Below are 16,697 nucleotides of genomic sequence, written 5' to 3' on the forward strand. Positions count from 1 at the left end.
GGGATACGCAAGGTTGTATTTCGATAGTCTTAATGAATTTCGAAAAATAATTTCCTCCAGTGGCCTTGGGTAATTGTCAGTTTAATTACAGGAAAATCTGAAAAGGAAACTTGCTTTGTCACTGAAATGCTTCTCTTTGAAAATTCCCTGTTCCTCAGGACGTAGCAGTCTGTACTCTGAGCTACAACGTAGGCTTTCCTAAAATCCCTTGAAGAACTGTGGAAAAAGTGAATACTTCTGCAAATTCATTCATCTGACATCAAAGCTATGAAAGCATTCTTTTAGCAAGCAAGCGAGGCGGATTGCGCTGGCGTAGGCACACAACCAGACTCATTGTACATCTGGGTCTTCCCATTTGGAGACTGTATTTGAAGTCATTTTGCATTCTTTTTTTCATCTTACTTTCTTATTCTGTACTGAGGTCAGACTGCATCCTCTGCATCCTGTTGAGGTCTCCTGCTCCATGGGTTAAGTGGATAGGCCTTTAAAGAATAAATAGGCATTGGTGTTCAGAAGTAGCATTCTATCCAATTAAAATCAAGTAGAAGGTGTTTAAGGAGATGTGATTCCCTTCGGCTCAATTTAAAAAAGAATCAAATAACAAAACCACAAAACAAAGTCAGTGTTTATTATTTGTACATTCAGTTGGTGCTCAGCTTTGGTATTTCTATTTACTGCATTTTTTCTCTGTGTCCTTCTGCTGGTACATTGGCAAATAGATCATAAAAAACACTTTCAGCAAAGACACATTTGATTTATGTCCAGGATGGGTTCTTGGTATCGATTTTTTTTCCCCTCTGGGAAAAAAACAAACAAACAAAAAAAAAAAAAAAAAAAAAACACCAAAAAAAAAAAAAAAAAAAAAAAAAAAAAAAAAAACAACTATATGTCTCCATTATTTTCCAAGCCTGGCAATGCAGTGACACATTTCAGATCAGCTTTTATCTTAAATTACTCAACGTGCTCCTTTGTATTTTGAAAAGCCTTTTTGCCATACAGCTATTGTCATGTTTTTACAGGGGGGAGGGAACAAGAGGAGGAACTGGGAGGGACCACGTATTAGAAGAAGGGAACTTTAGGAACAGAAAGCACAGTTTGGGAAGTTTGTATGGTGGCTGTAATTCGAGTTGGTCACAAAAGAGTCAGAAGTGGAACAAAAACAAGACTCAGATCAAAGGCTAGGAAGCAGGGTTCAGCAGTATGGGGTTTATATCTTTACGGCTAGAGAGAAGATTAGAGCAAGAAAAATACTGCCATGGGGGTAGGAAGACATTGTGAAGGAAAAAGGAAATATACATAGACTGCATTTGAAAGAAAATCCCCAAGGAAGGTGAAAAAGAAGGAGCAAGAATTAAAAACAAAGACCTGAAGAGTGTAAAGCCCACAAGCTGAAAGGAGAGGGGCAGAGGGAGGCATGTGCTGCTTAAGCAGTTCACCACCGCCAAGCCAAGCAGTGAGCTCCCTGACATCCCATTTTCCATTTGTTTTCTCCAGTTGGTGGCCCAGCGCACCCTCTCATAAGTTTATTTTGGGCCTCAGATAAACAGCCCCAAGAAGTGACAGTGAAATTTCCATCCCCAGGACAACCAGGGTAGGAAAACCCCTGGTGCATTCCCTGCATGGTGAATCCAGAGCCCACCGTTTGCAGCTGTGCCCTGCTCATGGTGGCCGGTGGCCAGTGCAGTGCAGTGGCTGCAATACCTAATGCTGAGGAGCTGCTGAGTCCTTTGCCAGCAGCTGTTTTGCAACCAGCAGCTGGCTGGAGCAGCAGCGGCGCACCCATGCACCGTGATTCAGCGTTCTGGGTTCTCCAAGGGAGTGGTGCACAGCAAGGCAGTGTCAGCCTGCGCCCGGATCGCGTGGCTCCAGCTGGCACCTAGATAAGCATGAACAATACCGACACAGGGGAAAGCAGCCCGTTGTTTGTATGAGCTAAAAGGTTTCCCCGAGAGTAGAGCGTACTCCCCTTCGCCACCTGCCCCCGCAGAGGCTCCTCAAAGCTGAGAAAAGTGAGATTGTGCTTTAAAATATTAAATGGTTTTCCAATCAGTTCAGAATCTTAGCTTTCACCTGGGTCTTTTGTATGCGTTCACTTATTCCAGCAGGAGATTTGTAATAGAGGAAGCAGGTGTAACATGGTGATTATAAAGATATTGTTGGGAGGGGGAAAAAAAAGGGTGATTTTTCAGTGCTTTTCTCCTCTGAGCCTGCCAGAGCTTCCTTTTCAGCTGACTCCATCACCTTTTTAGCAAGATGGTGTGTTTTTGTCCAAGTCAGTCAGTCAGTCAGTTGTGCATAGGAAAATAAAAGGCTACTGGGTAAATTTGAAACCTTGATAACACATTCCTCCATTTGTATATATTGTACAGCTTACCAGTGTATTCATTCCTTTGGCTTTCAACATTTCATAACTTTCCATAGGTCAGCCTGAACATCAAAACCAGGTCCTGGTAGATTGAAAGATCCCTGCTTTCAGACACTCATATTCACATCACTTTGCCTGTTGATTTCCTGATTTTTATTTATTTTTATTTTTGTTTATTTTTCTTTTATTTTTAATCAGCAACATCAAATGGGTCTTTGGAGGGCCTGGATAACCAGGAGGGAGGGGTGTGCCAGACAAAAACCATGAAGATCCTCATGAAAGTTGGACAAGGTAAAGACCATCTGCTGTTTCATGAAATCACTTTGATCGGTCTCAATGTCCTTTTTGGTTTTCAGGCTTCTTTTAGCAGTGTAGAGCGGAGAGCCAGTCAAGCCTAGTGTGGTCATTCCTCCCTTATAGTCTGAAAGCATAGCCTATTTTCTCTTCCTTGGCTACTGACAGATTTCTTCAGAAGGAGGGTTAGTGTAATAAGATCTCTTCATTGGAGAGATCCCTAGAAGGAAAGGTCACCTGGGAGTAGTGTGTTTCAGTCATTTTTATTTTTATTTTAAAAACAAAAGCCACAACTCTGCTGCTCAGAATTATTTAAAATACATGAAAAGAGGGAAGCTAATATTTCTATAGTTTGCTTGTTATGAATTCTGATTACAGAGAGGTTTTTGTTCATTGTGTCTTTTCACATATAGATAACCTATTGTGCAGGAAGAAAGAATTATTCTTCTAAGTAGAAGTTGGTTTAGTAGTCAATCAACTTCCTCAGTTAAACTGAAATGTCATCTGCAAAGCTTTTCTTGCCAATTACAGGAGACCCTATAGTTTCTGCAGATGGCCTCACAATTTAGACCTGAAATAACTAATATAACCATTTTGCTTTAAAAGGAAAATTACATTCTTATATCTCCTAGTCCTTTGTATAAAGGTTCTTCTGTTAAACCATTTGTGTCTCACGAGGTACCTAGAGCCAGCTTGTAAGGCTCCATATCATCAAGTGCCAAAGCTGCATGAGTCCTCTTTCTCTCCCCAGATCCCAACTCGGCAGGGCAGCCACGGCACACAGATCCCACCAAGCGCCCTGAGCAGGAGGCTGGCACCAACGGGAAGAGTTCCACCACCAGCCCCTTTGTGAAGGACCACTCAGGTAGGTGTGGTAGGACTTTGCCCTGGAACATCTTCTCCTCCTTTGTCCCCAAATGTTTTCTTTTACTATTAACATGACAGAAAAGCAAATGTTTTCATCATGAGATGAAGCAAAAGCCGGTTCTGATTGCTCCAGTGGATAGTGTGTGGGAGCTGCAAGTTTTGGCAACAGCTCCTCTCTCCCCTCTTCCACTCTGCTGTAGAAGTTAATTGCATTTTTTGACAGTGTCTCTCATTTACAGGAAAATTTTTGGAGAGGACATTTGTTAAGCAGCTTTACAGTGGTCCGTGCTGCCTTACATTTAGTACTCTGGCAGATGAACGAGTCTCATTCTCTTACCGCATAGTACATTATCAAGTGGTTCTTGACAGCCATTTATAACATTTATTTCAGGGCATCTATAATTAATGTCCTGATGTTTTAGCTGACCATGTGAAGTCTAGACATGTATGGCTGGTCTTCTACTAAATGTAAAGTTTTTGGGTTTTGTTTTATTTTTTTTTAATAATTATCTAAACAAAATAAATAGATTACTCGAAACAAATATCTTCAGGATGCATTTCACTCATAGGGTGAACAAGAGAAAACCTAACTCTTAAGACTCAAGCTGTCCAGAAGAAAATTCAGTAATTAGTAATGCTACAAAGCAAAACTTTGCTGACAGGTGATTCTGGGTTTCCCAAAAAAGGCCACAAATTTTCCTTGCCAGCTCTGTCTTTAGTTACTGGGATAATGAATCTTTCATACAGTGAGTGGCTTTAGCTGATCCCTGCAGAGGCTTTGGTAGGAAGAGTTAACAATTATGTGAATATAGCATCTGTATAATTTTTCCAATGTGAGTGAGCATCAAGAGAGGGAAATAGGTTCAAACTTAGAAGTGAAAAAGTGTCAATGAGCATTCATGTAATTTTTGTGACAAATAATATGATGGTGCGATAGGCGGCAAATATTCAACAGGCTGTTCAGCACATGAGCTTTTCCTGACTACCAAATGCGTGGTATTGTTTCCTTTTAAGTAAATGTAAGTTAATACTAACAGACATGCCATAACCATTCTTCCTGTCTCCCATGCTGCCTCAAGCTCCTTAGTTTCATTTCCAAGCAAGAGGAGTCCCTGTAAAGAGGCACTAAGGATGGTTTAACTTAAATCAATATGCAAAAGATAAAATAGCAGAGGGAGCAGTATGGCACTGAACAGTAACAGTTGTTCTGAGAATTGTCATTTCCCTGTGTTATTTTCCCTTCCAGTCCTATCCCACCCCTCTCTTGTGCCTGGGGCTGGCCTGCATCTGTTAAAAGGTGCCGTGTGCATCAAAGGCTGCCTTGTCAGTGACAGTTCTCGCTGCTGATGGATGATGATGTATGAAACAGAGTGGTTTGGGAGCAACACAAAAGTGAGACCAAAAGGCTCAAAGTCTTGCTTTATATTGATTGCTGACTTCGGCTGTTTGCATTTAGCTATCTAACAGGGTAATTGGTTTGTCAAAGTTTAGCTGTCAGTTAATTCTTCCAGTCTTGCTTACTCTACACATTTTTAAGCGACGTAAATGGGTCACAGGATGGCAATAACTTTTGTCTATTGTATTTCCGTTCTTTCCAGGATCTAGCACAGATGGCAGTAAGGCTGGGCATTCCAGTATACTGGGTTCAGAGGTGGCCTTATTTGCAGGGATTGCATCAGGGTGCATCATTTTCATCGTCATCATCATCACTTTGGTGGTTCTTTTGTTGAAGTACCGGAGAAGACACAGGAAGCATTCCCCGCAACACACGACAACTCTATCACTTAGTACATTAGCCACCCCAAAACGCAGTGGCAACAACAATGGTTCTGAGCCCAGTGACATTATCATTCCTCTAAGGACTGCAGACAGTGTCTTTTGTCCCCACTATGAAAAGGTCAGCGGCGACTATGGACATCCGGTGTACATAGTTCAAGAGATGCCTCCTCAGAGTCCAGCAAACATTTATTACAAGGTCTGAGGAACACACAACCAGCTCTGTGGTACAGTTGAGTCATAGAGGAAACTCACTGGTCAAATGCTTTCTGTTGGGGTTTGTGATGACGCCTTGTGCGCTAGCATTGACTTAAGCACAGGGGGGAGAAGGCAACAGCTCTTTCTCCAGGAACCAACGCAAGCTGGACAGCTTACCTAGTCTGTAGAATCCCTATCTCGGTGAATAAGTATTCACTAAAAGCTGGAAGACTTTTATGTAGAAGATGCCCATTCTGATTGCTGTACTCTTGTTACATTCATCATCCTCAAAGCCATGTGCTGTGGGCATTCAGGCGTGTACAAAAGCCAAGGGGGAAGATGGAGCAATCTGTGGATGTTAATAGCTCTAGGCATCCTGGGAAGGTGCTCTAGGATTTATCAAGCTTGAAATGCAATCTTCTGACTTTTGTGTGTCTCTCTCAGTGCGTACTGGATTTGTCACACAGATCTTGGTGTCTAAGTAAGACTTGTTAAAGTTCTCTTGCTTTTAGTCCGTCACTGTTCCATTTGTTTCTGTTATCCAGGGCTCTGCCATCCTTCACATAAGATTTCCTTTCACTCCACCTCCTGAATCACTAATGGAACATTAATGTTTGGAGATCCACTCTCCATCCATCTGCTACAGCAGCCTCACTCGAATGGGTAATGCATTTATAAAAATTGTGTTTGATAGTAAGGAGCCTTCCAGCCAAAAAGTTAGGCTGTCAACAAAGTCAAGAGCATGACTGGGTGGTGGAGGGAAGGGCTGATTGAAGTTGCAATTGAATATTGCTGCCTCAGAAATAGAAGCTGGGAAGAAAAAAAAAATGCATTTAGGTAGCACAGCACTTTGGTATGCTAAGTTTTAAGAGGCAAGTAGGAAACACAATAACATGTGCAGTGTATTAAGGCTGCATTTGAAGGAATTCACGGTTATCAAATACCAGTGTGCAGAAAAAAATAGTACCTTCAATACAGTGGAACAAAGGGGTATTGTTAGTAAGTCAACAAGCCTGGAGAAGACAAGACAATGGCAGGCCACTGAAGAGGTATTAGGGCAGGGCTGTTGTGGTACTGGCAATAAAATACACAGCTTTGAAGCTGTAGCAAAAACGTAGTCTGCCTTGGATGACTTTTAAGCAGACTCAGCTGCTATACTATCACATTATACTAAACACAGGGAAAGCATTTAAGAAAACAACTGAGAGCCAAGTGCCCAAGATGATTATAAGCCAGTGGGTCAAATGAGCTATAATTCTATCACTGATAAAGTTGAGGGGAAAAAAAACAACAAACCACAAAACCTTGCTCATCTCTGAAAGTAAGGCAGAATTTCTTTGTGACTGACCCATTTGGCACTTTGGCTTATTGTAGTGCTGTCCCTGCACACTAAGTGTAGGTACTGGCTGACACAGCAGTTCATTGGTGCTCTGTTGCAATGTTAAAGCACATATGGCAAAACTTTGGCAGTCTGTAAGAGTAAAATAAATTATGACACTGATATGGAGAAGGAAAATATGTCTTATTTATAATAGGTGTATAGAACACAAGGGATATAAAGTGAGATTTTTTCTTTTGTTCATTCTTTCTTACTTTTGGTTTGGATTTTTGTACTAATATATATTTTGAGATTGCACAGAATCTACACCAGAAGATGTGAAATTCATTTGCGGCAATAGCATAGTCTTAACTTGTCATCATTTTACATATATGTGTGTGTGCGTGTGTGTGTCTATGTATATACACACATATATAAGTATATATGCATACGTATGTATTTGTATGTATGCATATGTGCACATTTTTAAAAAAAATAAAATACTTCTGGAAAAAAAAATCAGCTGTCCTAAACCACCAGTGGGAGCATAGTTTAAAAAAAAATTCCAAAGCATCTTGTAAGAGGAAAGTAGAAAATATAAGGTCCAAAATATCAGGAATTCAGTGTTACTGCATCACATATTTAACAGCAACAAGATGTGCCAGCATTTATTTTCTGTGTTGTGTTTTCCCTTGCCTTACAGGCTGATGTGTTCTGTAGATTTTGTTGAGGTTCGTAGAGGGGGCTTTCAGGTTAAAGTTTTCTCTTTAGCATGGCTATTCCCCTAAAGCTCCCACCCTAGGGAGGAAATAAAAAAAAAAAAAACTCTACTTTTATATGTGCTATGCAAATAGACATTTCTAACATAGTCATGTTACTATGGTAACACTTCGCTTTCTGATTTGGAAAAAAAATGTAGCAACAGCATTTTAGGGTTCTCAGACCTCTGGTGAGCACCTGCAAGAAAAAAACAAAAAGAAAAAAAAAAGAAAGAAAAGAAAAATATCTGTCATAGAAATGATCACTGTCTTTGTTTTCTGAACCTGAAGATAATGTTGGGATGTTCATCTAAAAGAGAGAAACAAAAAACAAAAAAATTACAACCCATGGTTCTGTGGAAGGTTACCATGGTGACTAACTACAGTACATATGTAATTCTTTTCAACAACCCTTCTTTTCTATGAATCCATCCATACAAGGTTCTCTTGTAAGTCATTAAGATTTTATTTTGGGGGAGGGGAAGGGAAAAGATAGGCTTACTGATCTTTATTTTTATTAAATCATATCTATGCTTCATCAGTTGGCTACATTCTAGTTATATACTAAACTGTGAACAAAAATCAGACTAATTGCTCAAAAGCAACCTGCAACCAATTGAAAAAAAAAAAATGTACTGTGCGTCTGTTTTGTGTCTGGTGCAGAATTATGACAATCTACCAACTGTTCCTTTCTTTGACGTTGGTCCAGCTTTGAAAAGTTACTGTAAATGCCTTGCTTGTATGATCATCCCTAGTCACCCAAATTGGAATTTGCACCATCATGTCTAAGTGAAGATGCTGTAAATAGGTTCAGATTACTGTATATGGATTTGGGGTGTTACAGTAGCCTTATTCACATTTTTAAATAATTAAAAAACCCACATGAAAACAAGATAAAAAAAGGCTTTTCTTAACCAGATTGTGTATATAGAGCAATGTTGGTTTTTTATAAAGTCTGAGCAAGATGTTTTGTATAAAATTTGAATTTTGCAATGTATTTAGCTACAGCTTGTTTAAAGGCAGTGTCATTCCCCTTTGCACTGTATTGAGGAAAAAATTATATAAAAGGTTGCCAAATTGCCGCATATTTGTGCTGAAATTGTGTACCATGAATATTTATTTAAGAATTTCTTTGTCCAGTTTGTAAGTAACACAGTATTATGCTTGAGTTATAAATAATTTCTTCTTTCTTTTTCTTTTTTTTTTTTTAATTTTATTTTTTTGTTTTGTTTGTTTGTTTGTTTCATTCTATATTAAAAGTAGCTGGTCATAAGTTTGAAATCTGCTTTAGTTCCACATTACAATTAGTTCCCAGAAAATGAAAATTATGAAAATCACATTCCACGTCTGTTTCAAACTGAATTTGTTCTTAAAAAAATAAAATATTTTTTTCCTATGGAAACCTTGCCTTCTAAGTATTTTCTTTAATTTTGCAATTTTTTTTAAAGGATGAAAATAAATAACAAAGTCACCAAGCTTGCCTGCCTGCCTCCCTCCTGTTTCTCTCTTCCTCCTCCTCTCCCCGCTTCTCTCTAACCTGATTGCCAGTGGTTTATAGTAAATCTCCTTAGAGTACACTGACTTCTGTTAACGTACTTCTCTCAAATTCTCTCTTCCATATATCAGCAGATTTTAGAAAACACCTGGGCATCTTATGCCCTTGGAAGTCAGTGAACTGCAGTCAGATGCAGTAGCCAGGTTTCTTGGATGATCTTGGATTTGGGAGTACAACCCATAAATAATTACCAGACATTATGTGGTGGATGTACTCTGTGGGCAGAATCAGAGGGAAAAAAAAAAGCCAAAACCTGAAGCCTTCTGGGTACTGTTTCTCCTAAGGAGGAGCAGCGGTGAGCCTGGGGTGACAGGGCTGAGCAAGAAGGGACGGGAAGTGAAAGACATTGGGAGGATGACAAAAGATTGGAAGTGCTGCAAACTCAAGACATCTCTTCATGGTTCTTTTACTGCAGCCTAGGGGAGATAGGGGCCAATATGCAGGTAGCACAAGCCTTAACACAATTCCTCTGGTTCTGCTGCCCTAATTTTTGCTAGGGTAACAAATTCATTTAATAAATAATACCTTAATTTTCTGACGAAGCCCAATCACCCTGAAAGTGAAGCTTTCTGTTTGTTAGCAGCACATAAATGGTATGATGGTCCATGGAGTAACAAGTGGGAAGGTCTACAGAGGGCAAATATGCATTTGTCACTTTAACAACAGATGCCAATTAGCCATAGAAATTTCTCAGTTAGCTATTTGTAGTATGGGTCATGCAATTCCCATTTGTCAAATTATTTATTATTTTCTGAATAATCTGGGAAAAATAGTATGGCTAGGACACTTGGCGTGTGGCAATGGCACAAGTACTCTGAAATGGGATGTACAGAAACCCCTGGACTGGGAGATGGTTGAACTAGTATGACTTCTTGCAGTTGGAGCTCATTTTGGAAATCCAGTTCACAGAATCTGTGCTGGAAGTTGACCTTAAAGGGAAAGTCACAGTGGCGCTTAGATTCACCTCCTGGCTCTGGTACAGATGACTTTGGGAGATTTGGTCCAGCAGAAGGCATAAGAGTGAAATGTGAGCATCCTCTGGCATCTCAGTAAATCTTAGGCCTAATCCTCTATTTATGTCTGTAGGGCACTTCAAAGGAGATAGCCTTGTGTTCTTTGAGCGCACAGCTACTCGGCTGGATTGTGTTTTCATTCCCTGCTTCATGGTTGCACACGGGCAATTCTACTTGCTGATCTCTGTGGGTTGTCGTGAGGGCTCCCACGTCGGCATCTGCTGTGAGGTGCTCAGGTCAGGTGTGTGCTGAAAGCCTGTCTGGCACAGCCATCTGTTAGAGCTGTGGCTCTAGCTTAGTTAAGGCCAAAGCTATTGTTTGTATTTTAATCCTTGTTAAATATGGGAAGATGTTGATAAACAAATACTTCAATAGTGTCAAGTTTACATGGCATTTTCATTACTGTGCCTCTTTTTTCCAAGTATAATAAACATATATTATTATATATATTTATAACTAGCATGTATACTGACACCCATGGACACCTATTTTTCCCACTGTCTTAGCAATAAGGGAAAATTGGTGTTGCTAAAAAACTGTGTCTCCACTGGGAGGGAAAAATCTTTGCCGGTGTAATAACTATCTCTATATTTATGCCTGAAGCCAAGGATGCTTGGTTAACAGGCGTGCCTTGCACGCATACCTTCCCAAACAGAGCAGAACCTCCACTGACTTGCTGAACTCATTTTAGTAAAAGATGCCTTAGACACTCAGCATAAAGTCATTGTCTTACAACCCATCTTTTATAACTTGCAGAGGAAAAAAAAAAAAACTTTAATTTTTTCCTGCTGCTGACACCTCACTATTAATTATCAAACAAGCACAACATCAGAATTTACTGCCTTTATTGCAAAACTGGTTCTCTGGTAAGAGCTAGTCCAAGTCAATAGGCTCCACTAAGTGGAAAATAAAATTATAATTCACAGTAGTTCTCCATCTAGAGTGGAATTAGGATCTGTTATATAAAATAGTGCCTCACAAAGTAAGCATAACAATGTTACTGCCTTGGTTTAAAACGTTATACCTCTTGTTCAGCCTGTCTCTTTAGCTTTGCTGTGTTGCATTGATCAAATGCTCACTCAGTCAGCAGCACACTCATTTTGATTCTATGGGCACCATAAATTTTCTTTTTGCAGAAAAGCTTAAAATTTTGTAGTGGTTAGCAAAATAAAGGACAATGAAAATTCAGTCTTTCTAACTGCTGCTCTCCATCTTCACAGCCACAAGACAAATTTTGGTGGGTAAAATGCCCAGGGTTTAAAAACACCAGAAAAACTCCTTATGCAATTGGTATGCCATTACATGAAGCATCAGACCAGAAATCAAGTAATATTTGTTTTGGAAAAAAAATGGATGTTGAAGCATATACCAGAGTGTATTAATGGTTGTGCTATTCATAATCCAAATGGTGCTGGATTCAGCTGACTGAGCTATCGTCTATGAAACAAAATAATAATGCCTGTCTTTCACATGATTCATGCAAATACTTTGATGCATAATTAAGGAGTAATGCAATCCATAGGAAACCCTCTTGAGAAGGAGGGGCAAGAGCCTGCCCATACACAGTGAGAATGAGGAGGTAGAGCTGCTGATGGCTGCTTCTGGAGGAAGGCCTGATGAGGCAAGAGAGGGAAAGTGTGTGAGAGGGCAGAGACTTTCTGAGTAGGAAGCTCAGGGAGATCTGCAATGACAAAATCTAGAGAGAAATCAGAGCAAGGTGGCAGCTGTGGAAGTAGAGAAACAGGGTCTTCATAGTTCTGGGAAAGGATTTGGTGAAAAACATGTGCAGAAGAAAAGTGCTGACAGATGAAAAGCAAGTGTAGTGTTTGATAAGTATTGGTTGTTGTTTCAGGTAGGTGAGATCAGGCCAGGTTGTTCTGCTAGACACTGGGAGGAGACTGAGCCTAAATAAGGAGGAGAACCCAGGCCAAAACTCAGTGCTTTCTGCAACTTTGGATCCTGTGAAAAAGGCATCAAGGATCTGCAAGAATTTAATAACTGTAGGACTAGTCAAACTCCAAAAAGCAGAGAACCTTTTGCACAGTTGTCATAGGCAGCTGGAATACAACTTGTGTTTTCATAAGTGCATTGAAAAACCCTCATGTGCTTAGACTGCTGAAGAAGTGCAATTATTAAATTAATAATATGAGGAATTCAATGAGGGTGGGAGGATAGTTGCTTCTAGATCAGACCTCCAATGGATATAAATTAGCGTAGTTCAGTTTGATAGTTGATCCTGCTTATCACAGTTCAGAATTGAACACACATAAGCAATACTCATACAGATTTTACTATAGCCCTCAGCTATGAGAAAATGCTTTATAAGAGTGTTTTTCTGAATATTATGAAGATTGTACTCAAAAACGTACCAACAGTGACTTGCTTTTATAAAAGACTGCTATCAATGCCATAAAAATTGTATTTTGTATTTTATTGAACATTGTCAGCAATTTGCTGTATCTGTTCATTAAAAGTAGGTTGGATTACTAGCAAATGTGTAATAAAAATTGTTCATGTTTTAATGAGTCTTTTTGGCCTCTCTTTAATATTTAAACTCATTCCTTCCTACTCCTGCATTCAATTCTATTCCTTATGCATAACAGGCAGGTCAGCTGTGCAGTGTTGTTACATTATCTGTTCATGCCCACATGCTACGTTTCTAGTCTTCCCAAATCTCTTAATTCATTCAACGTACCTAATTCTGACTGTCTTTAAACTCAGCTGTTGGACACAAATGACCACATGAATAATTTAGTAATTATTCAGAATCAATAGCACTTCAGCTTTAATTGCCATGAGAAATATGGGTGTATGTGAGGCCAGGAGGCCAAAAGAGCCCTTTGTCACACTAAAAGATCTTGAGATTTGGGGAAATACAAATGGTGATGAAAGAGTTAAAAATCATGCATGTGCTGCCTTTGCTTCACACTTTCCCTTCATTATGTGTTATGTTTTCTTTTTGTACATAATCAGCAAAGCATATCTGAATTTTCCAGGCCTCAAAACAGTGTCCAAGCTGTAGAGATTCATGTGGCTGGGTCTGTAAGTATTTTCGCAAATTGCCACTGTTGAGTAAATGCTGGCTGCTTTCCTTCAGCCTGTTTATTGCACACCCAGATGCCATGCCCTGATCACTTGCTCATCACACCAGCCTTGCCCATCACACTAGCTCTTGCTGGGGCTTCATATGTTCCCAAATAAAGTTTAATTGCTGGACAAAGCTTTTGTTACTCACCCTGAAACTTTCTTTTCAAATGTTGCCCTAAGCTTTCCTCCTTTCATATGCCTGTCTCCGGATTTCAGCTGGTGACAACATTTCCTGAAAAAAATAAGGTTCTGAGGGAATACAGGAACCATACCAAGAGTGTATTTTCTTATATGCCCCTTATTTTTCAATCAGCTTTAGTCTGAATTTTTATATGGCTTTATCTCTTCCTTTTGTATTTATTCAGTTGTATCTGAAGGAAAATAGCTTGCAGCAAAATTCCTAAATTCAATTAAAATATAGCTTGTTTCAATCCACTTGGTTTTACATTAACATTCATCAGTACATTAAGCTAAAAATATCTCAGATCACTTTGTCTTCCTTCTTCTAATTTAAGAAAAGTTTTCAAATATGTTATGATTTCTTCTCAGAAAAGTGTAAGCTGTTCACTTTGGAAAGCATCATTTAAGCAGAATTAAGAAGCAGTTATTGATGTGCAGCACAAAAGCGAGTGAGCATATTTGAAAAAGACAGAATGACTTTTGGCAATAACCAATATTTGGTTTTGGTTTGTTTCTTTAAGCCAGCTCAAAACTGGAGAGGAGAAAGTGCTGTTGGTTTTACTGTCAGTGCATCGCTCTGGTGGCAGCCAGCTTCTTTATGTAGCTTTGTCCTTTCAGTCTCTTATGAAGAGCAGTGATAAAACTGAATTCTGGATGCTTTGGCCACCGAAAGGTGTAACCTATGTGATTACACACAATACAAGGGATTTATACTAGGACATTGTTCCTGCAGAAGAGACATAAATCCCTTTTGCCAGCTCCCTTCCACTCGCTTCTAGTGCTGCATTTCAAAACAGCAGACGTTTTTACTTTGGATTTTTTACTCAGCCTAAATATTTCAAAGATAGCATCAGAACTATATTTATCAAGTTATACAACACTTTTGTCTCCCTGTGTAGCTGGCTGCTTGCAATGTTTCCACAGCATCCTCTTTACACAAGACACCATTAATAGACTGGTGCCTACAAGCATCCAGATGAGACTTGGGAGACTAATTTTTGCACCAGCTCTTTGAGAGACATCTTACCACTGCACTTTAGCTGTGTCACACTACTGATGGATTGATAAAACAACATACTTTGCTCCAGAAAGACCCCATCACTGCCGGCCAAAGTTGCACGGACTGGTTTTATTTTCCCTTTCAGTCTCAGTCAGGGAGGGATTGCTGTGGGCTGTTGAGGCTCTCGCAGGGAGGCGGAGAGGAGGTGGCGAAGTCTCACTCCCCAGCACTTTGACAAGTCTTTCTCAAAGGCAAGAGCTGCTCCATGCTGCACAAGGCAGGAGTTTCACACAGCCCTGGCCGCGGCTCCGAGCGCGGCACACGCAGGGCTGAAGCTGCCGGCGATGAGGTTCAGCCGTTCAGCTTTCTGCGCACAGCCGTGAGAGCAACTGCTTGGAATTCGAAAGATTCCTTGGAAGTGGGCTGAGCCTGTAAAGGAGGCACGTGGGGGCTGCTCCCGGGCTCTTGGCATGCCTAGCTCATCTGCTGCGCTGCTCTGCCAGACGTGCTTTGCAAAGAACAATGAGGAGGATCCGCCTTAATTAAACCCTTGGAAGCTTCCCGGGTGGTGAGAATCACGGGTGCAGGGATAACCAGCTGTGACTGTCACAGCAGTATCTTCTGCAGACCCAGAGGTCGGCACCTCTCTGGAGATCTGTGAAGGTTTACACTTCCTACTTACTATTTGATGGCTCCACTTAACATTACTGCCGGCTCCTGGAACATCGGCTGACCCAAACATGCTTTCTTCATGCTTTCTTAAGCATGAAGTTTCTCGTTGGTGTAGCAGACTGATTTCAGTGCCCTGAAGAATTTGGCCCCTGATTACTAACCAGCTGACAGACATGAATCAGGTGGCAATTAAATCCCTATAAAATATAAGACCCATTCAGTAACATTTCCAAGTCCCTTAGAAATACAGGCTCTTGGAAATATCCTATCCATTGCCAGCTATTCTAAGATAAACATAATTGTTATGTGTACTAAGTTTTTTTTTTTCTTTAGGGGCGGTGAAAAATCAGAACTCTAAACACTCTTAATACGTGTTGAAATTATGATTTTTAAAAATCTCCCTGAATTCCCAGCCTGTGTGGCTTTCTGTGGAGGTGAGTTTTACAGTTCAATCACACATCATATGAAAGAGTGTTTTCTTTGATCAATTTTTAGCTTTCCACTTTTGAATCTCTCTATTCTTCTTCTGAAACAGGAAAATCAACTCCTAAATTCTATCACTTGTTAGCATATTTCTGCCTCAAAGAAAAGTTAAAATTCATTCATCTCATTCTCTTTCTTGTGGTACCCATGCTTCTCTATTTCCATTTAGTGAATTTTCCATGCTCCAAACACTTTTTTTTTCTGTACTTTGAACTCTCCCTTAGTTCTGCTTTGTCCCTTAAAAAGAAAGTGAGAGAGAATATATAGTAAAAATTGCATGGCTCTTTCTTATTGTATAACCTTAAAAACCTGAGGAGGAACTGCATGACAGTTTGGATGCCATCCTGACCAGTTATTAGTTATTGTGTCCCCAGCATTTTAGGAAACTGCTCCTGTAAAACATCCTGGGTGGTGATAAAGCACTTTAAGCTAGCATTAACGGTAGTAGGATTTGAAACTGCTCAGCACCTCTTAGCTATCCTATCCAAAAAGAGAGGATTATATTTTTGCCTGCAGTTGCAAAGCTTAAGAGGTTTCTACCTATGTTTCTCTATAGCAAAATCAGGATATTTCCTTTATAATACATTAACAGGAAATATTTATCTGAATACTCTGTTGTATCTTTCAACCAGATGCATAAAGCTCCTTTCTCAAATAGGCCTCTTAATCCATTTTTTTTCCTCACAAACCACATGAATCACCCATGTACCAACAAATTACCTCATTTCTCAATCCATCTTTTTTAGACAGACCACACCCTGAGCTAAGTCTGGGTCCTTTCCCACGTCCTAAAAGTCCCTGCTAGCAACCAGACTGTCACCATGTCCATGACCTCTGAAAACATGCAGTTTAGGTCATTCACCAGTGATGTAGGAATCCTGGGTTGAAATATACTGCTAGCATGACTCAGAACAGAGGTATGGTTATATGATTTCAGGTTAGTACCCTGTCAGTTATTTTCCGTCAGTTTTATCACTTTTGGTAGATGAAACAGCTGTTGCTCAGAAAAGCCTTTAAAAGTCATGAACCAGCAGCCTAGGGAGTCAGGCTGCAACACTGCTCACAGTCACCTGCAGAGGCATATCCTGTTGTTGTTCAGTGAGAGAGGTGGATCAGGGTTATCGCCAAACC

General features: G+C 40.0%; 1 protein-coding gene across 2 annotated transcripts in view; it reads left to right on the top strand.

The window, feature by feature from the left end:
• The window catches only part of EFNB2 (ephrin B2), a 44,918-nt gene extending 35,940 nt beyond the window's left edge, over nucleotides 1-8,978 (top strand). Inside the window, exons 3-5 of one of the 2 annotated variants that reach the window (XM_053971825.1) lie at nucleotides 2,564-2,656; nucleotides 3,411-3,524; nucleotides 5,125-8,978. In XM_053971825.1, coding sequence (XP_053827800.1) covers nucleotides 2,564-2,656; nucleotides 3,411-3,524; nucleotides 5,125-5,507 — 590 coding nt within the window. In that variant the 3' untranslated portion in view covers nucleotides 5,508-8,978. The remainder of the gene's footprint in view (nucleotides 1-2,563; nucleotides 2,657-3,410; nucleotides 3,525-5,124) is intronic. The other variant, XM_053971826.1, reaches the window with a different exon arrangement.
• The last annotated feature ends 7,719 nt before the right edge of the window (nucleotides 8,979-16,697 follow it).

This window comes from Vidua macroura, chromosome 2 (assembly GCF_024509145.1).
Source record: "Vidua macroura isolate BioBank_ID:100142 chromosome 2, ASM2450914v1, whole genome shotgun sequence".
Classification (NCBI taxonomy): domain Eukaryota; kingdom Metazoa; phylum Chordata; class Aves; order Passeriformes; family Viduidae; genus Vidua; species Vidua macroura.